Source organism: Nyctibius grandis, chromosome Z (assembly GCF_013368605.1).
Source record: "Nyctibius grandis isolate bNycGra1 chromosome Z, bNycGra1.pri, whole genome shotgun sequence".
Lineage (NCBI taxonomy): Eukaryota > Metazoa > Chordata > Aves > Nyctibiiformes > Nyctibiidae > Nyctibius > Nyctibius grandis.
The window spans coordinates 76,349,640-76,372,973 of record NC_090695.1 but is presented as its reverse complement, the minus strand read 5'-3'; the positions used below and the strand labels follow the sequence as shown (position 1 = coordinate 76,372,973).

General features: G+C 42.9%; 1 protein-coding gene across 1 annotated transcript in view; it reads right to left on the bottom strand.

Moving 5' to 3' along the window:
- SVEP1 (sushi, von Willebrand factor type A, EGF and pentraxin domain containing 1) overlaps window positions 1-23,096 on the bottom strand; it is a 136,967-nt gene extending 113,871 nt beyond the window's left edge. The window contains exons 1-3 of the mRNA XM_068422904.1: window positions 22,563-23,096; window positions 3,161-3,416; window positions 1,788-1,964 (exon numbers count right to left, since the gene is read on the bottom strand). Coding sequence (XP_068279005.1) covers window positions 1,788-1,964; window positions 3,161-3,416; window positions 22,563-23,096 — 967 coding nt within the window. The remainder of the gene's footprint in view (window positions 1-1,787; window positions 1,965-3,160; window positions 3,417-22,562) is intronic.
- Between the last annotated feature and the right edge of the window lie 238 nt (window positions 23,097-23,334).

The window sequence follows — 23,334 nt, the reverse complement described above, 5'->3', positions numbered from 1 at the left end:
AGAAATCAGACTTTTATCATTTTTGGTGGCACTCGAAAGGTATGCCCACCCCATCAAAACATACTTTCATGTAGAAACTGTAACTCTAAAATGAATACGTCCACTATCTTTAGGAACAGCTCTAAACAATATTTAATGATACAAGCTATTGACACAGGCAGAACTGCTGTGTTTATTTTGTTAATACGTTACTAGGGCACTTGAGATGGAGGAAATTTACTTCAGTTACAAAAGAAAAAATTAAGATGAAAATTTGATTTTGTCTAAAACAACTGAAAATAAGCAAAATTGAATAGTGTATCTTCATTTAGAGTTAATTGAGCACACAAGGAAGCTGCACCCATTTACATAAAATTGGATTCTGACCCAATGTGCCAGTGCTGACATTCACTCTAGCTACATTCCTCTATTCATGTTGCACTCAAAAACCCAATGAATTCCTGCTTACCTACTTCTCTTTTAATACAGATCAAAGCCAAGATGCTCCAGAGGAACAAGGTGAATTACAAGGACATTTCTGACAGACAGTATAACATAACTGATGAACTTTCCAACACAAACACTAGAGTATCTCAGTCCTTTCTTGCACTGGTGATAGACAACACCTTTCCCCTATTATGTGCTTCTGTGTATAGTCTGGATCCCTCAGTGTATCCTTATGATCCTCCTCATACAGGAATAAAGCCATCATAGTCTCCATTAAACCTTCCCGTGCAGGAATTCTTCAGCTTCTAGCCACAAACCTGCCTGCGTCTATTCTTTAAATATAAATACCAACTCCTACAAGTCATATCAAGAGATTGTCTATATGTAATAAAAATCATATTTAAGAAAGCAGCACGGCCCTCATAAACAGCTATACAACCATGATCCATATATCCACTACACTTTGTTCGCATCTCATGAGAACTGTGATTACATATGCAGAATATAAGTGAGAATATGAGAATACAAACAAGATCAATATAAATACTGCATTTTGTTTCTAGTTGAGAAATTTTTGATTTTAAGTACTCCTTTTGTCCAGCTCACAAAACAAATACAACGGAGTTCAGATATGCTCTGACAATTTTGAAACTTTTGTCCTAGAAAAATCAGTGGAGTTGAATAAAACCTGCATATCTTCTTTGACAATAAAGAACTGTAAATTGTTGTTATTTCAACTGTAGACTTTGAATGCATGCTAGTAAAAGAACTGTCCACAAAGCAGTAACAACAACAATCTTAGCAAAATGTGACAAGTTTCCGTTTGGTGACCCAAATGTCTTCCTCCTCTTTAGTAACTGAAAGTCAACATGAGAGAATTAAAGAACAGTTAATTGACTGTAAGTTTCACCAAAGATTTATCCAGCAAAGATCCACATATACAGCCCCTCTCCAAACAAGAAAGTTTATGGAAGTTCAAAAAGTGATCAGCAAAATTCATGAAGGAAAAATTTACTAAGAGCACTTGAGTGCAAAAGACATTACCTCAGACTCGGTAAGCTCTAGTCACAAATCGTTGGTGAGCTGCATTTTAGGGAAGTTTTATTGTGTCAGAACATTTGGCCTATTCTTACCTCTTTCCTGTGCATCTCTTGGGACTGTTGATGGAGACAAGGTGTGAGGTGACTTTGACTGCTAGAGCTATTCTAGGTCTTCAGCCAGAGAGCATTTTCCAACAGCCTCAAACGCATTATGATCCAGGTTCATAGCCATAATCCCAAACAGAGCTTTTTGCCCTCAACTAGATTAGCCCTGTATTCAGGGCATACAGAGAAACGCAAGCACGGACACACGAGACTCACCTGTGCATTCATGTTGTAGTCCTTTCCCATAGTATCCTTTTTCACAGATGCACTCAAACTGGCCCGTGTGAGTGCCGCATTTACAGCTTGCCATGATGTCGCAGCAGTTTTCATTTGCCTCACAGAGATATGAACAATGCGATATATCTTCTTGGATATAGCTGCCAGAGGGCAGGTCTGAAACAGTATCAATTTATTAACAAAAAATCTAAACAAAAGTCGCCCCACAGCCTCACATTACGTCATTAGTGAAATGTTTCTTAAAACCCCTAGGTTCTAGTTCTAAGCAGTAGCAACGGCAGCATGAAGCAGAGCCTTGCTACACTCAAACTGAAACAAAAAATGGAAAAAGGTTCACTGAAATCCATGGTGCAAAGATCCTCAAATTTTCTCACTCAGCTTCATTTAAGCCTAACACTGCCAGAACGCAGTCTCACTCCCAACAGAAACTGCTGAGACAGCTTTTCCTGGCTTTGGTGGATGCCGTCTTTGGCATCAGGAGAGCATTTGGTTATGGCATGTATAACCAGTTGGTCATCAAAAAAAATATCTTTTCTTTGAGCATTCACACAGACCAATTAAACTTTACCTGGAACAAACAGAATGGCAGTAAAGCACAGTACTTACGTAAAAGTAGCATGCTTTTAAAAATTAAATTTAGCAAATAAATGCTAATGGCTAGTCTGATGCATGTTTCAAGCCTCAATCAAGCAGCACTGGCTTACAAACTAAGGTCTAGTCATGTGTTCTCACTTGCTAGTCTAAACTTAATCTATTTTTCAGGAAGAACTTTTTTTTGTAGAATATGGTAGATTAAAAAAGGATAAAAACCCAGTCCAAACTCTCTTTCCACCCCTTGCTCTTTCCAGTTTTACTGAACGCATGAGGTCATAAACATAAATCGTATTTACCCTTATACACAGAGATCCAAATCAGTTCTGAACAGGCTAGCTTTTGTTGCTGTGTAAAATACCAACAGGTATTAAGGCTAGTCCTAAGGTGTGTACCAGGTGCCTCTTTTGGACAACCATGTATCTGACTACAAGGTTCATCTATTCAAGCAGAAGTTACAGTGGCCCAAGACCATAGTCTGCTCTTTGTGGACAAAACGAAGACCAGAATGGAGGTAAGTATGTATACACCAAGGAGGAGAATTTCGCTCATGTATTGTTGATGATGAGTTAGTCAAACAAACAGTTTATCCTTTTACCTGAGGAAAGAACAACCCTGTTAGAAAGTAAGAGGAAAAATTAAGAAAGAAAAATAAAAAAGGAATCAACACTACATGAAATGTAATTACAAGACAGTACTGGAGATCTTTCTATTCAGACCTTTCTGCTCTCTCTAGACTTCTGAGATTAGTATATTAATACCTTCATGAAGAGCCCTGCGTGCCAGAGCTTCAAACTCAGTAAAACTGTGAAGAAGGTAACAGTGATCTTCTTTCGGATGGGATGCCATGTCATTCAGTTCTCGGATATTCCCCTGCCATATCCCAAAGGTGAAGATCTCCACTCCAAATTCCCGCAAGGATGCTGCAATGGGTCTTGGGTCTCCCCCATTGGAATATCCATCAGTAATGAGAAATATGACCTTCGTGGCATTTCCACGGGCATGCCGTAATATTTGCTGGAAAGGAAAATGAAATTGCACACCTCAGCAAAGGGTTAGAAGCAGTTGATCTGTACACTACTTCCTCCATGATGTGGCTCCTTTTATTTGAATTATACAGCTAGATTAAGTCCTTGCAAGAACACTCACTGTAATGAAAATCGACCACCTGCAAGTGGAGCCTGTGGTTAGACAAGGCCAAACAGTAGTCACACTTCAGATGGTCACAGCCTGCACAATCACAGAAATCATGATACGATCTGAAATGAGACACTTTTCACACTGACTGATAAAGTCACCCATGCATCAGACAGCAACAATCCTGACCGGTGTTTAGCAACTTCATTCTAACTGCAGTTTGAATAGGTAATACAACAATTGAAAATCTAGTGCAAGACCCATGGGACCAAAGTTCAGATGCTGCCAGCTGTCTCAGTGCCATGGGAGCGATGTGGATGCATATCAGGCTGCCAGTTTGGTCTGTGTTGCTTTTCCATTCAGCACATGAATGCCATTCAGTTCCAAACTTACTTGACCATTCAGGTAGGTGAAAACTCACCAAACCTCACCATGAAAATGTCGTGCAAATGTGCTGCAAATGCTGGCGCACCCACTCTATCATGGCTTTCAGTATGTAATTTATGGACAAATCCTCTACAGTTTGTAAGCGTAACTAGAGAACAAAAAGCATTTTATTAGGGATTATCTTGCTCAAAAAAATCCACAGATCTATGGGAAAAATTGTAGGGACTGACAGATCAACAAAAGGTGAAGAATCAGTCAAAACCACCGATACAAATGTTGAAAACAGCTCTCACACAGTATCAACTTTATATGAGGAATATCTCGATTTCAGTAAAGCGTTTCACACGGTCTCCCACAGCATCCTCGCAGCTAAACTGAGGAAGTGTGGTCTGGATGATCAGGTAGTGAGGTGGATTGTGAACTGGCTGAAGGAAAGAAGCCAGAGAGTGGTGGTCAATGGGACTGAGTCCACTTGGAGGCCTGTGTCTAGCGGAGTCCCTCAAGGGTCGGTACTGGGACCAGTTCTATTCAATATATTCATTAATGACTTGGATGAGGGATTAGAGTGCACTGTCAGCAAGTTCGCTGATGACACAAAACTGGGAGGAGTGGCTGACACACCGGAAGGCTGCGCAGCCATTCAGAGAGACCTAGACAGGCTGGAGAGTTGGGTGGGGAGAAATTTAATGAAATATAATAAGGGCAAGTGTAGAGTCCTACATCTGGGCAAGAACAACCCCATGTACCAGTACAAGTTGGGGACAGACCTGTTGGAGAGCAGTGTAGGGGAAAGGGACCTGGGGGTCCTAGTGGACAGCAGGATGACCATGAGCCAGCAGTGTGCCCTTGTGGCCAAGAAGGCCAATGGCATCCTGGGGTGTATTAGAAGGGGTGTGGTTAGCAGGTCGAGAGAGGTTCTCCTCCCCCTCTACTCTGCCCTGGTGAGGCCGCATCTGGAATATTGTGTCCAGTTCTGGGCCCCTCACTTCAAGAAGGACAGGGAACTGCTAGAGAGAGTCCAGCGCAGAGCCACAAAGATGATTAAGGGAGTGGAACATCTCCCTTATGAGGAGAGGCTGAGGGAGCTGGGTCTCTTTAGCTTAGAGAAGAGGAGACTGAGGGGTGACCTCATTAATGTTTATAAATATGTAAAGGGCAAGTGTCATGATGATGGAGCCAGGCTCTTCTCAGTGACATCCCTTGACAGGACAAGGGGCAATGGGTGCAAGCTGGAACACAGGAGGTTCCGCATAAATATGAGGAAGAACTTCTTTACGGTGAGGGTGACGGAACACTGGAACAGGCTGCCCAGAGAGGTTGTGGAGTCTCCTTCTCTGGAGACATTCAAAACCCGCCTGGACGCGTTCCTGTGTGATATGGTCTAGGCAATCCTGCTCCGGCAGGGGGATTGGACTAGATGATCTTTCGAGGTCCCTTCCAAACCCTAACATTCTGTGATTCTGTGATTCTGTGATATATGAATGATTAAAGCTTCCACTGTGATTATCTGGCCAGAGGCACGGGAATTTTTTTATTTTCACATGTTTCTTCCCATCTTCCCTCTACCATTTCCTTGTCTGAAAGGTGAAATATACTGAACCTCTGGAAAACAAAACAGTGGCTGTGTCATTCTCTTCTCATATAAGGCAGATGGAAAAGAGCTATTTACCCAGCAAGCCCATAAGAAATTAAGTAGCATAGACGGAGAACATGCCACAGAGCATGTACGTACATGTGCATGGGTATGAAGGAAAAGGTAGTGAGGCAGAAGAGATTCTGTCAGGATTTTGTCAGACTTAAAAAAAAAAGGCATCTCAGATACCTGATGTGCAATGTAAAAATACAGCTGTGCCTGACGAGGCTTCATAAGCCTCTCTCTATGAAGCAAAGTTGAAAAGGTTTTAGAAACAGATGAGAACGTAGGATTAGTTAGGAACAAGTTCCTGCTCATTGCCAGGCTAGTAAATTATAAATAAAAAGCAAATAATTTGGGTATATCTCCTGCTAAACAAGCTTCGAAAGAGTGACCATGCACGAGGTGACTTTCTTCCCTAAAGGCACCCTCAGCATGCCTCCTACAGTCAGCTACTGAATCTTCACCACCAGCACAACTGCACTAGGAAACTGGAACCTGGAAAAATAAACAGTCCTCAAAACTGTAATTTTATGCACAGAAAACAAAACCTAAGGCATGACAACAATCGTTAGAGTTTCCTATGGCATCATGCATTCAAGAATTGAATGTCAAGTCAGAGACAATAGTTATGAAGTTTAACCAGGTAACCAGCTGAGGAAAGAGAAACAAGTGACTAAACGAACACTCAGTTTTCTTTGTTGTGTGCAAACTGCGTGCTCCTAAGAGACCAAAATCCTTCTATCTGTATCTCTCACCATGGTGACTGCTTTTCTGTTGGTGACACATCTCTTTTTTTCTTGCAAGTCTGAGGTAACAAACATGATCTAACATATTTTAATGTCATCTTATGTTTTGATCCACTAAATTATAAGGCCTACTTCTGATTTATTGTTAGTCTTCTCCCAACAAGCATTTAGATTGTCGGGTATTTTAACCCCAGCACAGCATTACCCATTTGTCCCTGTTGAATCGTGCTTTCCTCCCTTAAAACAGTTCACCAAGATAATTTTAGCTTGTCTGTCATGGCCTCAAACACTGTCCATAGTCCCTTCCACCCTGCTGCCATCTACAAATTTAAGGATCATGCCTTCTAATACTTCACACAAAACATTTGTGACAATACTCAGGAGTGCCTGAGCGACAACATGCCCCACAGATTCCTGCCCATTTCATCCTTCCAGTCTGCAGTGCACTAGTGCTAATTACTCTCCAAGTAATTAGTTTGTTCTTGGACGACAGGCAAAGCACCTGAAAAAATGATATATTAATGTGCTATGGACTAGAAACCACGCTATGGAGTCACCACTCTCGTAATTACCCACAATCTATCAGAGTGTTAAGTAAGTATGGGACCACCACCAACCTTCTGGTGGCCAGGTACTGTCTGCAGCCCTAAAGCCCTAAAGGGGATTGCGAAGGTGCAGTTTCTTCTCCCTCTGCGCACTTACGTAGAAGGACTTAGATGCAGTTTTTCAACTTGGTAGCATGCAAATTACTATCATGTTTATTTCTATAATAGATTGTACCATGCTACAATCAATACAACAGACCACATTTGACAGACCTTTGAACAATACTCCAAAAATCATGTCACTGTATCCCTTAACAAACACAAATTCCAAAAACAGAGATGAACTGAGTTGAGTAGTTTTATTACAAAATCTTGAAGTAAGACTTACAAGGTAAAATTGTCTGGCTTTCAGCTCAATCAAAAGCTTACAAGTTAGGCCAATCCACAGAACCTGCAGAGAGTTTATAACCTTCCTCAGTAAGCTGGGCCACATTTCATGGCAATTTGATTTTTTTCTGGCAATTCATTGATTTCAGGTAGATATGAAACAAAACCATGCATGCACACCATAAATCAAAGCACAGACCACTGGCACCGTGGTCTGAAAGTCTGCCAAGCAATGTGTTGCTGTTGGGCTTGATTTTATTACTACTTGTATGCAAAATCCAAAGGGAGTAAAACCAAATTCTCTTGCAGACCTAAATACCCTTCGCAAACCAAACCTATTGTTCCTCATGTTGCTTAAGTCATAAATGGAAAACCAGAATAAAGTGAAAAACCAGAATGAAGTGGAACACTAGAATGAAAAGAATCAGGAAGATAAAGACAAGGCAAAAGACAATATGAAGACAAATATTAGGAAAAACCCACAAATGCCCCATTTCAAAATGCATTCTGAAAAGGATGCTCTAAGACAAATGGCATTGCAGGCAGGAGGGGCAGTGCTATTTATGATTAACACATCTAATTAACATACTTAGCACTAACTATGCTATTTTAAAATAGAATGTAAGCAACTTAAACTTCTATCCAACTTCTGAAGTATTGAGGCTGAAATTTTCCACTCAGCATGTTTGTCTCAAGCTGTTTAGGTGAAAATGTCTTTTATTTCGAAAAACAAGATGAGGAAAAACATATGTTCTATCCATACTTGTTTTTTTGCAACCGTAGCATCTCTGAGCTTTGCAGAAGGAACTTTCAATCTGCAAATCGCTTTTATATTAAAGGTAGAAAAATAGGCCCCAAATATAATCAAGTTGTGGAACTTGTGTAACTGAGGAAGAAATCACAACTTGCACAAGGTTAAGAGACATAATGGAGATTGCCAGTGCAACTCTCTGAAGATCCCAGCTGCGTGCAGGTTGCTCTAGCAGAATATAATTTCAACTCACGATTATGTCATAACATGTACAGAGGGGGGAACACAGCTTCATTTTGGCAGGACACGGCTTTGCAATTTCAGTAATATCCTTGCAGCACTGTTTCCCTCTGTGTGTAGTACAAAGCTGCACAAACTTTGCAGATGAAGGTAGCGGATGGCATTACACATTGCCCTAGTTTTTCAGCAAGTGAAACTCACAACAGGTAGCAATAAAATTTCTATATTTTCCCTAAATACACGGATATGTCTGCATGGTCAATGAACAAACTAACTTGAGCCCCAGTACTCTAGCCAGGATGGATCACATGGATCTCAGAAAGTACTATTTAATTCTGATTAGTAAATCAGCAGGGATCTCTGCTTTACAAAATTGGACTGCTACCAATGCCCTCTGAAAGTGCTGTGCAGATTACACAAACCCTCCATGTCTTTTTGTGCAAGCAAGAAAGGTTCCCTGGCGGCAGGTCCCATGAACAATAACTTACCAAGCCCTCTTAAAAAACATGGGTCATCGGTTAGAGTAAGTGGGAAGCGTCAGGAAATGACGACTTTTGAGGGGCAAATATCCCTTAGCGACATGAGCCTGAGATAAGGCAAGCAGCCAACAGCTTTTGTGTCCTCTGCCTCTGAAAGGGCAACCTCCCCTTTGGGGCAGGACTTCTGTCACACACAGACACAAAGTGTGGTAACAGGTAAGAGAGCACAAAGCCATCTTCCTGCTACCTGACGGACTCAAATATTCAGGCACCAGTGGATCTGAGCAGAGAAACAGACAGATGAACAGACAGGATTGCTACATATTGCCCCTAGAAATCAAAACAAAACAAAGCCAGTGAACAGCTTGGCCCTCGTGTCTTGCAGCTGTAACTCTAGACACAGAATCCCTGCTTTACAACAGCAAAGAACAAGGGAAAGAAAGAAACATTCAACATGTGAGGGGAAGGAAAAAAAAAAGAGACATAAGTCTATTTTTGAATCATCTGTATATGTCTGGTGGACCAGTTAGTGTTTTGTTTCTTCCTGTGAAAGCACAGTGACATAAGGGACAGGCCACCATCCAGAGCTGCTGACAATCCAAGTAACAGTCTGCATTGCTCTGCCTCGTCTCTCCAATATTTGTGTGGCATTTCACATCATTTTTGTTTCCTTTAACCCTGACGCACATTCCTCTATTCTGAGGCACCTCTCTCCTTCCCTCTCCAGAAAGGTCTTTGGAAAGCAGGTGTGTTTTTTTTTTTTCCCAACAGAAATTTCATATATTTTAAAATGTCTGTTCACTTAACCCCTAAACCGGCAAGCACACGCAGAGGTGGTTTCATGTATTTAACCATCAACTTCATGGACTGTATCTACATAAAGATGACTTTTTTTCATGACAAAACTCTGCAGTCCTTTCATAAACTGTCAAGTTCTTCAATAAATAAAGCTTAAAAGCCCACTAAACAGTACTCAGAAGTTAAAAGAATCCTGAGAACCTGCTTCTTTGGTATGAATATTCACATCTGCTTCTGATTTTACCATCAAATGAAACTGAGTACCAGCCATAACTCAAAATAAGGTGCTGAATGACCTGTTTAATCAAGAACACAGCCCATTTGGTCACTACTATAAATTAAGGATAAGGGATAAGTACAAACCAAAACAACTAATACTCTTGATGATTGCAAAGAAATGCATGGGGCCACTAGAAACACCTCATTTTTGACCATTTTAGTACCATTTTAGTACCTATTTTCTTGTCTACACTTCTTTCGCAGGAGTGATAGATCAGTCCGTTTCAGTAATTCTCCCAGGTCTTAAATAAAACATTCTTTTCACATTAGCAAGAAGTTATTACCATCTGTATTGTATTCATTCTCTGTTTAGTGTGTACAAATATCTGGCAGACTCGCTATTTCCTTTGTGCCAATAACAGTCCTTAGAATTAAAAAATGAACTCTTGTGCAACAAAAAACTGGTCGTACAAAATCCTCCTCTAGAAATTCACTACTGCAAAGCAAAATGAAATCCTATTAGCAGTCACAAAAACAGCTAAACCTCTAATTTATGTTTTTAATATTAATATAGACTGTGTAACACAAAAACAGGGGATAAGTAGCATCTAGGACCAAAGACTTCTTCAGCCCTTTGACAGCAACAGCAATGACATCGTCAAAGGTTCTTTGCTATTGCCTCGATTACCTGTTCTGCATCCAATCCGTGAACATTTGATCTTGGGCCTAATCTCTGTCCTTACTCAGTGTTTTGCTTTTAAAGAAGATTTTGACTATACAGAATTGGCTATTAATACATCTGTCTAAAGCAAAACAAACTGAAATGGGTTAATCTGTCTCACTTTACAAACTAAGCCTTAAATAACATCAGACAGCCCCAGGATCCTTGCCAGGAGAAGCTTGCCTTAAAAGGTTTAAGCCGGAACCTAGCTTTCAAAATAACATTATCCAAGCATTCATCACAAAAATTACACTGCTACTTGTATACCTTGTAGGGAATACACTACCTACAGGCTACAAAGGGAATGCTATTTGTTATAGGTCGGCAAGAACCATCACTGCACCTCAGCAGCAAAACAGAAAGCCCTCCACGGAACAGCCATTCAGCTCTGGTATACCAGTAGACCACCTACCCTGGATTTGTTTTCACACTTGGGATTACATAAAACCTACAAACCATGGCATGAGTTCTGAATAGAAAGAGGCGATTCTTTTTCCCAGAGGATGACTTATTCACTATAAAATAAATAATTCCCATTTTATAATATTACAGAATTAATATAACTATATATAATACAGAATCACTATTAAATTTATATTAAAATGAATAAATTATACTTTATTACAGAAAACATTGCATAGATTTGACCTATATATTCAGCAGAATATTAAAACAGTATGTCTTCATTTCTCTTGGATAGCTTCAGAAGGGGATCTGCATGTCATTAACAAAGGGAAACGACAATACTAAATCCTTCTGTGAAGCTCACCCTTTGTTTCAAGGCTCCTTTGCTTTCATCCTTCCTGCAGGTAAAAAAGGCCAAATCTGGCAGGAAATTTTATGTAAATAAATATTCTAGAAAGAAAAAAAAAATCAGTGCTGGGATCAACCACAGCTTTTGGTGGAGATGAGGCATCTTATCAGTGAATCCTGAGCAATCCTAAGGAAGACAGTCATCTCACAAGAGTAATGCAAAGATAGGGGGTGACAAGTATTATTCCCCTTAACCACAATACAAATGTTATTTCTCTACATAAAAGAGCTGGCTGTACCTCCTCTGCCCCATCTCTAAAACAGCAAAGGCCTGATTTTACCACCTTTTCTTTTGGTCACTGAACACTGCTACCTTCACTGCTCCACTCAAATAAATCTTATCCCCTCTTTAGGTTTTGTTGACCCTTTCAGGAGGGGAACTAAAAGATATTCCACAGTTAGAGGTTTTGGTTTCCAGACGTTACCTTTCACGACCTTCTTGTCCACTGCTACACAAGCTCTAGAGAATGAGTTACCTGTATAGAAGAAATTAACTAATATAAAAGCTTTCCTTGAATATTCCGCTAGTGCGAACTGCACTCATAATTCAGGGAAAAGATGTATCTATAGGATTAAACTGGATATTTAAACAGTACCTCAAGTAACAGGCTGTGGAAGATAACAGAAAAGCAGTTCAAAAAAAGTAAAAAAAAAGGTTATTTAAAATACTGTGATTTTGATTTCACTGGACTAGTCTTGTATTACAATGATTTTCACTTCAGTTAAATAATGTACTAGCTGTACCAATTATTTTCTCATGATTAATTTATGGAACGATGGGTAGGTCATCAAAATCATGTCCTTAATCTATGCATGTGTCTTTTCATCTTTCCTATCCTTCTCATCCCCTTTATCTTCAAACTTTTATCTTTTCTTTCCACAGTGTCACCATCTCCACATGTAGTCATCTTCCACTTCTTTTATCATTTTCCAGCTCATATGTGGTTTTTGCATAATTGAGAACAAACTTTCCAATCTCTTGACAATAACTAAGTGCAAGAATCCTAACAAAACTATTTTTTTGCTTAGCCACAACACTTACTTTCCAAGCACCTCTAAGTAACTGGCAGGTATGACCTGACTAAGTCTCACAACTGAGTCAGACATCCTCACTCTACAGATCAAAGCACACAGGTAAAAAAGCCAGGCATGCTCACAGCCAGGAAATGTAGGGACATGTCATCTGAGAAAAGACTGACAGAACTAGTACTGTTCAGCCTAGAGAAAAGAAGGCTTGAGGTCCTGTTATCCATGTATATAAATAGTTAATGAGCGGGGGAGCAAAGAAGATGGATCCAGACTCTTCTAATTGGTAGCACAAGGCAAGAGGCACAAACTGAAACACAGGAAATCCCACTCAAACAGAAGAAACAACATTTTTACTAAATGGGTGATCAACCATTGAAACAGGTTTCACAGAGAGGTTGTGGGATCTCCATCCTTCGAGGTATTAAACTTTCAGCAGGGAGGTTGGACTAGATGGGCTCCAGAGGTTCCTTCCAACCACAACAATTCAGTGATTCTGTGGTTTTGTGGTATAGGGAGGAACATACCTGACTTCCAGTTCTTAGCTTTTATTATTAGCTTGACTGTTTTTCCTCTTTCTACAGCATGGATTCTGCCTGTAATGCCTGTGTTACACTTTCAATTCTTTAAGTACCATTGCACAGTTAAAAAGTGCTATTTCATGCATTTTGTACAGTTTGAAAAAAGAGTAAACAATTCTTACCTCAGAGAGCAAAGCTATGCACTCCAAGTCTAAGACAATCACCTCCACATTGCAAAAAGACTGCTTCTTCCCCTCACCAGCCCCCCCAAAACCACCACTGCCTTTGCAACGACAGGAGCTACTACATAGAATTTTGACCTACACACTTGTTTCAAACAAGTGCTAGGACTGTTGGATCTAATGACTTGAAATTAGGTGGCTTGCAGTTTTGAGCTCTGAATTAGAACGAACAGAATGCATTCCGTTTCCAGGAAACAACTAATATACACATCCTTCATCTTCTATCTTTCTGAGGTCTTCTAAGTGGCTGTTAAAAGACAAGGCACGTTATGTACATAGCCATTTCCTTAGCTCTTGGTGCTGTACAAGTTTAAAACAACAAGTTTATCAGGACTTTGAAAAGTTGCTGGAGGCCTTATATGCTGCTATGCTGTGGGCTATATTCAAAGTATCATCTTGCTAATCATAGAATCATAGAACGTTAGGGGTTGGAAGGGACCTCTGGAGATCATTGAGTCCAACCCTCCTGCCAGAGCAGGACCAATCTAAGGCAGGTTACACAGAAACGCATCCAGACGGGTCTTGAAAGTCTCCAGAGAAGGAGACTCCACAGCCTCTCTGGGGAGCCTGTTCCAGTGCTCTGTAACCCTTACAGTAAAGAAGTTCTTCCTGATGTTGAGGTTGAACTTCCTGTGCTCTAGCTTGCATCCACTGCCCCTTGTCCTATCGCAGGGCACAAGTGAAAAGAGGTTGCGCCTTTCCTCTTGACATGCAGCCCTCATATATTTATACACATTAATCAGATCCCCTCTCAGTCTTCTCTTCTCCTGAGTAAAAAGCCCCAGGTCTCTCAACCTTTCCTCATAAGGCAGGTGTTCCAGTCCCTTAATCATCCTCGTAGTCCTCCATTGGACTCTCTCAAGTAGATCTCTGTCCCTCTGATAGATCTCAGTTCAACTTGAAAAATAAAAAAATCTTGGTTTTCTTTGGGTGTGAGCAATTTCCATCATTAATATATCCAAGATGTTACTTGATTTCTCTAGTACTACTCTAGTCTTTTGCTAGTAATAAAAAAAGACTCAAAAATATTTTACTGAATACGTAATTAATCTTCATGTATTTTCAGACCAAGCATTCACACCACTATTGACTAGTGCATCTGCCAAATATTTGTTTCTTTTGTGTTTGTTTTAAACATTCATTACTTTAAAAAAGCAGGGAAAAAAGCTGAACAGAATAATTAATACCTAAAGGACAAACACAATTTATGACCTAGCCCATCTACTGCCAGCTGTCACTGCTCAATTATCTTCTGAATATCTTCTTTTGCTCCAGGACTGCTAGAACTGAGCAACATGAACGCACTGATAAGAGCTGTCCCAGCCCAACTGGGTGTGGGGGAGAGTCTGGGAGAGAATAGGACAGACAACTGGAGTCCCTGCCTCACTGTTTATACTGCCATGCTCAGCAGAGCACCACAGCTCTGAATGCTAAAGCTTTTTACAGGCTGCCTGTCAGATTCAAGGAGGTTCTTCATCTTCCTGGTTGAGGTTACCAGAGAGATCCTGAATCAGAGGGGACATCGTAATTTTAACAGGAGCTTTTTTTTTGAATCGTGTTAACATCATAAAGAAGTAAGTAGCTCAAAGATTTGAACAAGGTCCTGGTCACCCGAAGAGCCTACCTGTTGCTAAAGGCAATAGAGCTTGTAATTTCTGCACCTGGGACAGTCAAGAAATTCTGAGCACCACAAACATTCTGTCTCACCTGCAAAATCTAACTTTCAAATTCCAGTAACAAGTGGAACTGGAGGACAAAGGCTAAAAATGTGTCACAGAACATGGAAAATATATTACATGCAGAACATTAATGCTGAGGTTCATGTCAGGAAATACTGCTAAATATGATGTATTTTGCTGGAAAGGCCACTCGTAAGTCTAGGAACAATTTCTTTTCTCCTGACTTCTTCAAAATTTTAATGCCTGAAATTTATTTCCTACTCTAGGAACAAATCCCTCAGTAGCTTTTCTGGTTTGTCTTTGTATCTCTGGAGCAAAGCACATGGTAAGACTGATTTCTCTGTGAAGGTGCTAACTCTAAAGAACTGGGGATCAGAGCGTACTTACTGTCAGACCCCTCCAGCAAAGGCTCTCAGACAGGAGGACAAAAAATGGTTTTCTCAGGAAAAGTAATCTCTATTCCCGGCACATTTATGAAAACATCATCCAGATACCATAGTGATGAGAGGTTTCATTCCCTGTGCTGTTAGTTCTGCTACTGTATCAGTGAGATTTCTGTTAATTCCTGCATCAATGTCTCGTGTTTCTCACCTTTCTCTGCCTCCGTGTGTTACACTGGGAAATGGCTAAAGGCTTTGTGGTGCTATGCTGTAAATAAAGAGTGTGCCTTCTAAGGGAAGCCTGTCTTGGCAGATATGCAACACAGCGGATGCTGGCACACCTCTCTCTCTTTGCATCCCCAAACCTCCTCTACTCCTTACTTCATATATGGCTGGTTGACAGAACACAGTCAGGACGGCTGCTGTACACTGTGCAGTGCGGATCCTTCCAGGAAGGAACATCCATCTCAGCCCCTGGAGTTAGAAGTTATGAAAATGTCCGATGTGCTCTGATCATATGACCTTGTAAGGCTTAGGATTAGACCAGCTTCCTGTAGCCCAGGGAAACAGGCTGAGATAGGTACATGATGGGAAGGCAAGGAACAACTACCCAGTAATATGAGTTTCCTTGCTGGTAGTGCCCAACTTGGCAATGAGAGACATAGAAAACCCGTCTTTGTGCCGAAAGGAGCATGTTCTCCTATGGTTGCCCCCCTTTTTCCAGAAAGTCTAATTCTTTGCCTTTGTCTTTTTATGTTTAGCACATAACAACAACTCAAGAACATCAGCAAAGCTAGAATACATTAATGTGGTGGAATGGATCAAATGAAAGTGTCTTTCATACACATGGAAAGAAGACTTCAGAAGAATAATTTCCAAAACTTCAGTAAAATCCATGCCATTACTAAAATATACTGGCCATTTGTACAGCTCCTTGGGATCTCTCTTAAACACTGTAATAGTTTCTCTGCTTCTGAAAGGTCCCCAATGCACACGTGGCATCTCCGATTCAAAGCAGATGGGAAAGTCAGAAAATGTCAGCTCATCACACTATCAATCAACTATATCCCACATGGCGTCACCAACAGGTATTCTTTATGGGTGGAAGTCATAAAGCACTCTATGCAGTTATGCAAGGCAGCAAACAATATACCCACAATGATCATTTCAGCCTTAAAACTTCATGAAGGATGTTCAGAGAACAGAGACAGTCAACTGGAAACTAATAAAACCTGATACACTTTCCACGGAACTTCAGGATTTTCATGGAGACAATGATTTAGATTAAATCTAGCATGTCTTCAAAGTTCTCCCTGCTGCTGTATAAAACCACAAACATCTCTGAGTACCGCTGATCAAACTCACAGCAGGGCAACAAGCAATAAACAGTATGCCATAAAGACCATCTCAAAACCTGAAGAACAAAAAGAGAACTGTAACTTCAAGTTCTTTTGTGGGCTGATTTGCCATTCTCAGAGCCGTCAAGCAGCATGAGCAAACTACTTGGCCAGGAGTTGTGCAAAAGTATAAGCATAGATGGTAACTTGGATGCCTTCAAGGCAGGTTTTAGTAAGCTGTAAACTTTGCACGAAAATATTGCAAACCGTTCCATCCGATATATACACCATTTTGCATTGCTGCTACCTATCCCTAGTACTAGTATGAATAAATTGTTGGAATATATTCACAGGCATAAAAACTGTGGTTTGGGAGGACCCACAGTCCAAAGTGTTACAAAGAACTGACGTGACTTTTTCAAGCCATGAAAAACAATTCTTTAAAAAGCAACAAAGAACAGAATACTTACTAGCATTTTTTGCCTTTTTTTGATATGAACTATCAAGTGTATTGCTTCTAGGGATACTGGAGAAGGAAGAACATGAAGAATATGAGAGAAGCAGCAGGTGTTTAATTTAGGGTCTAGAGTCAGGTGGTGTATCTGCATCTGCAGCTTCCCATATACTCAACGGAGAGGGAGACAGTGGAACAAAGGGCTTCAGCACACCTAACGCAGAACTGCCATACAGAGGTGCTGCACACGGGGACCCCCCTACCAGTGGCCTCTACTGCGATACCGACTTGCAGAATGAGGCAGTTCAGTCTGTGCCTGAAGCCAGGCTGTCTCTCTTCTGTACCTCACTGATGAACTCAGTTTTCCTTGTTGAACTGATGAGGCAAAAGGGCACGTAGCAGCACCCTGCAGTGCTTCTTGTAATGCACCTATTTTAGCATTTTTTAAAAAAATTACACTTGATTTAAAGGGAAGATAATAAATGGCTAATCTGCTAAATACCGGACTTCCAAATCACACACTCCTGCTTAGACCTAAATGCAGGACACAATTTTGGGAGCACAAACAGACCAATTTCCAAAGAATAGGTTTTCAAACAAAGAAAATCTTAACCCTGCTTAGCCCCATATATGATGCTAAACAGAGCACTTTTAGCCTGTCCTGGCCAAAAAGCCAGAGAAAAAATGAACTACTTAATAACTTCTTAAGGTAGCCCCATTTGAGGCTAGGTTTAAAGACTATGAACAATGTGCAGATGTGTATCTTGCCTCTGACCCTGCTGTATTAATCTTGTGAGCAAATCCCATGCAAGACTGCAGTATGCAGGACAAGTACTTTTCACAAACGCTACACTGATTAAAAGTGGTGATTTAGAGCTGACACTAATGATGGATGACAGGAACTCCACTCTCAATTTGCTCAGCCATCACTAACTACCAACTCCGCAATTTCAAAGGTGACCACAGAGGTAAACAAGGCTGACTTCAGTTTTTTCACCATTATCTTTAATACAGACTCCAAGGTCATATGAGAACTTACAGAGGCCCACTGCTGTCAACTAGTCAGTTAGCTCTAACTGACCTAAGACATCATCAGGTATTTACAGCACAATGCCAGAGAAAGGCTAGAATCTGCTGCTCTGTCAGTACTTTGCAGAGCTTATAGGAATAAAAATCCATAAACACATTCTTGAAAGGCAACACACATGACTCTAAACACTCATCTTCTCAGTGAGAGGGTACTACTTTTTTCAAATAAAAAAATTTGAACCACTTACATGGCAAGAAAAGATATTCAATTTCCTTTGCTTCAACTGTATTTTTGTTTTAATTTCAAAATGAGATTCTGAATCTGAAAATGCACTGAAATTAAAAGCCAATTATCCTAGAGGGTAACAATGCTGCATCTTGTATTTTCATGCTTTTTACATACAGAAGAAACAAAGCCACCATTACTTATTTAAACAAGCATTAAATAAGCATTAGAACTGTTTATCCTAAATTGATATGTGCTTACATTCTTTTGAGGGCCAGTTTTTTCATGTTTGTTAATTGGACAACAACAGAACACTGAATTTGACATGCTGGTTGGCCATTTGTCATGCTCCCTCAAGATCAGGTTAGATACAAAAGCCAGATTTTAAAGACAAGATATTCAGATAATGTGTCACCTGCTTTTGTAGGTGCTGTGACAGACCTTCCACTTACATACACCACTGACTTCAATGGAGTGAAGATGAATTTACAAAAGCAAAAAGCCCGGCCTTTTAATGCAACAATTATTACAGTAACACAGAGCGGCTCCCAAAGCCCCCCTCAACTACTGCTTTGCCAAGTCGTTTAGAACAATTGCCTTGTTTAAGGCTGGCTGTGCACTACCTCTGACTTCAGCTCAAAAGCAGTGCACACCTACACCCTCCAAGTCCAGTTTTGAAGAGAAATAGTTCCCATTTAACTTCCATTGGAAGACATAAACAAGCCTGTCTTCTTAGAAGCAGCTATTATTATTTTGTCAAGAGGCTGCCACATGGAGTAGTTTAAATAATTTGTATTTTCATCTTTTTTAGGCCACAACAATCCATGCAGCTTCAGGATGTTTAAACTGTCCATCAATAAAGACGGCACATCAGTGCTGGCACACATCTAACTGACTCCTGGGCTCTATGACAAGAACACACCACAGAACTTCCACCGCTGTACAACGATCCCTCGTTTCTATTTCACGATGGATCTGGCAACAAATGCACATCCTTCCCACGAGGTGCAGTGGGTGCTGTTAGCAGCGGTTTTTTCCCAGGATCTTAGAAGCTCCAATCCAGGTTGCCTACGGCTGGGAAATTCAGGACTTCACACTACTGAGCTCTTTGGGCTTTAGATGCATTCCTTAATCAGCAGCAGTAATGATTGCTCAGATGTGTTTGTACTTTCTTCAGTTCTGCTTCAGTTCTTCCTCGCTGTCGCAACAGCTCTGCAGCTTTCTATAACGCACCAAGAGTAACAAAGTGCACGTAGTTTGTGCTGTCCCACCACCTCACTATGTAAAAAACTGAAGCCAGAGAGTTTTGAATGAGTGAGCTTAGTTCAGCCTTCCTCATCAGGGTGCTAGCTCTTGCCACTGTCTTTGTATATCCTCCATATGTACATGTCTATGTGCATCCTCCATATTTCTGTGTACCTCATAGAATTTATCTTTAATCTGCTGGGCAGGAATGTCAAAGTGTGGTCCATGTGGCAAAGGTAAGCATGGGCAGCTTTGACAAACCCCAGAAACTCCACAGTAAACCTCTCTGCACAGCACCTTTAGAGAGGATGCAAAACTGCAGTGCCAAGGAGAACCTTATTTTTTCAAAGAAGATGGACGATACATGGATGGGCAACAGCTTGTCAAACTGAGTAGCTCTGCTTATAGGATGATGTTAAATGAATGGTTTTGCTGCCACAGGTTCTGAGACAGTAACTGCTAAGTAAATTTTGCTCCTGTTCACTGACATTCCCAGGTCAGCCACTGACTGGCCTGATGACCTTGCAGAATTCACTTATCTCTCTGCCTCCGTAGTTCCTGTAGAACTGTCACAGACTTGAATTAATCACTTTGAGACCTGCGAATGAAGAGTGCTGCACAACGACTTAAGTGCCAGGATTATTCTAACAATGCACTTTCTTTCATTTTCTGTTACTATGACACGTAACTGATACTGTTTTGGGGGTTTGTCATGCTTTGCGGACACTTTTGGTTTTGGAAAAGCAGCAGAAAATTTTGGTTAGACACAGAAGAAACCCCACAGTAAAGTGTATGAAGAAAAAAAGAGACATTTTAGGAAAGTGAAAGAAGAAATAATTATGGTTGTACCAAAAGACAGTTAAAAACAAAAGGACAGCAGTGTAAGAGTCCAGAGGGAACAACAATTTTGTTATACTTCTCTAGATTTATTCCAGTAGTAGTATTTTAAACTTAGAACATTTTCTGAAGAGTCCCTAGAAAGGAGAGTCTTCCCTGAAGCTATAATTTGTCTCACATGAAGAAGACGTACTGAACCAAACCACAGTACAGTATCTTTAACCAAGAGCCAGCAAGCAGTCCGAAATTTAACCTTGTTCTATCGCAATTCTCCCTGCCACCATGCGAATCTTTTTCTTCCCACATCCTTATGAGACCACAGTGTAAAATGACAGTGATGCTGTTGTAGCCACAAGGTTTAGCTGGGCTCATAAAACTAAACTGCAGGTTTCTGAAGTGATTTTTTGTTTATTCCATTTCAAAGTTATGATTAATCAAGACTCCCTATCAAGAAAACAGAGGGTATTTCTTAAGCTTATGTTCTGTTTGTAATGGTTATTTTTAACTCCTCGTCATTAACTTTTTCATACAGCACCCCTGGGACGGGTCTATATTGAAACACGACTTCACAGTGGAAGACCTAACATGCGGATGTGTTCTCCTAAAGCAGGTTTTCCATGTGCAACTCTGAGCACATGGTCTTGCTTTCTCCTGCCAAATGTGAAGAAGAGAAGAACCTTTGCCAATTTCATATGCCCAGCACTGATGCACCTCTTGCAGTCTCATTCATCGACTCCAAATGAGAGCACATAAGATGTTTCAAGAGAAGTACACCCAATGCTCAGCTATGGGACACTACCAGAAATTAGACAAAAAAAAAACAGCAGAAAACTGGACTTGCTTTGGGAATGTGCCAGCACACAGAAGCCAAATGGCAAGGAGCAGCCCAGTCTAGCCTTGTAAAAAAGTTTACAGACTAGACTGGCTGTCCATGAGCCATCTACTGGGAAACCTCCCCAGCATGCTCAAGTGCCAACACATGCCCAGGAGCCGCCTAGACGAAATTTGTGCCATGGGACTGTATAACAACTTAACACCACAGATGATTGTGTTCCAGTGTCTGGAAACGTTCCTAGACGTATTTCTGTTTATTGGTATACTACACACAGCTTAAGGGCGCCTTTGTCAGTCATCAGCAATTAAAATAGTCACCTGGCGACAGCATGTAGATATCGCTGACTGCTGACAGCTATCGGGCACCCAAGTCGCGCTGCCAAGAAACAAGGCAGACGTTTCAGATGCCAGACTTGACTCATACATATCACTTCTGAAATAGGGACATGGGCTCCATGCTCCTTCAAAGAGTGAATTTCACACATTTGTTTGCAAGGGCAGCAGAAAACATGGGAGCTGCAGGCGCAGACAGCACGGGAAGACGGTGACTAGTTGCCCTGACCAGACTATTCCGTGTCCCACGCCACACTGTTCCACATCCCACTATACAGCCCTATATCCCTTGACACCAAACACCCTCGCAGGGCACACAGAACCACGCTCTCACGCCACAGGCTGCACAGCACACCACACACCAAGCCATCACGCCTCACCACCCCAGGCACTACTGCGCCACACACCTCGCCACACCTCTCCTCACTGTCGAGAGCCTGCCACAGTGCACCCCGTGCCTCGCCGCACCGCACCCCACCTCACCACCACACGCACCTCACGGCACCACCGCGCCCCTCAACACATACCTCATGGCACCACACAGACCTCACAGCCACACGCACACGGTATTCCTCACCACAGCCCCCATCATACCTCACGGAACCACTCCATCCCTCATCACACATCTCACGGAGCCCCTACACCCCTCACCACACACCCCAAACCACGTACCTCATGGAACCCCTACACCCCTCACCACACACCCCCTCACACACCTCACGGAGCCCCTACGCCCCTCACCACACACCCCAAACCACGTACCTCACGGAGCCCCTACACCCCTCACCACACACCCCACCACACACCTCACGGAGCCCCTACACCCCTCAACACACACCCCCTCACACACCTCACGGAGCCCCTACACCCCTGATCACACAGCCCCTCACACACCTCACGGAGCCCCTACACCCCTGATCACACAGCCCCTCACACACCTCACGGAGCCCCTACACCCCTGATCACACAGCCCCTCACACACCTCACGGAGCCCCTACGCCCCTCACCACACACCCCAAACCACGTACCTCACGGAGCCCCTACACCTCTCACCACACACCCCCACCACACACCTCACGGAGCCCCTACGCCCCTCACCACACCCCCCCCGCACCCCTCACCTCCCGGCCCGCCGCCCAGCCCGGCGCCACCCCCGCTCACCGCCGCCTGCTGGAAGGCGCCCTTGGTGTAGGTGCCGCCGCCGCGGTAGGCGATGGCGGGGATCTCGCGCCCCAGCAGCGCGCACTTGTGCTGCTGCGGCCGCCGCCGCGAGATGTAGTCCACGCGTGGCACCACGTTGCTGCGCGAGGAGAAGGTGACGATGGCGACACGCGTGGCCGCGGGCACCACGGGGAAGTCGGAGAGCAGCTTCTTGACGAAGCGCAGCTCGCTGAGGAAGTTGGCCGGCCCCACGCTCGACGACTCGTCCACCAGGAACACCAGCTCCAGCCGCCCGCTGCGCGCCCGCAGCCGCCGCACCTGGCGCTTGAAGGCGCGGCCCAGCTTCTCCACTTTGCTCTCCGTCGTGTCGGGCAGCGGCGGCGGCGGCGGCGCCGCCAGGGCGGGCGAGGCGAAAGTCGGGGAGCGGGAGAGGGCGACCGGCGGGCCGCCCGCCCGGCCCTGCGGCGCCGACGGCGACAGCGACAAGGACAGCGACAGCCCCCCCCAGCAGCAGAGAGCCACCAGGGGCCACATCGCGGGGCGGCGGGCGCGGGGAGACGCCGGCAGCCGCGGGAGCAGAGCGGCTGGTCGCCCCCTGACGCCCCACCTCCTCCCTCCTCGGACGGGCGGCCGGCCTGCCCGCCTGCCTCCCCGCCGGCCCCCGCAGGTATCCGCGCCCTTTAATCCCCCCGCGGGCCTCCCCCGCGGCTGAGGCGCTGCCCCTCGCACGCCCCCCTCTCGGCTGCTCCCCCACCCTCCGCGGCCTCTCGCC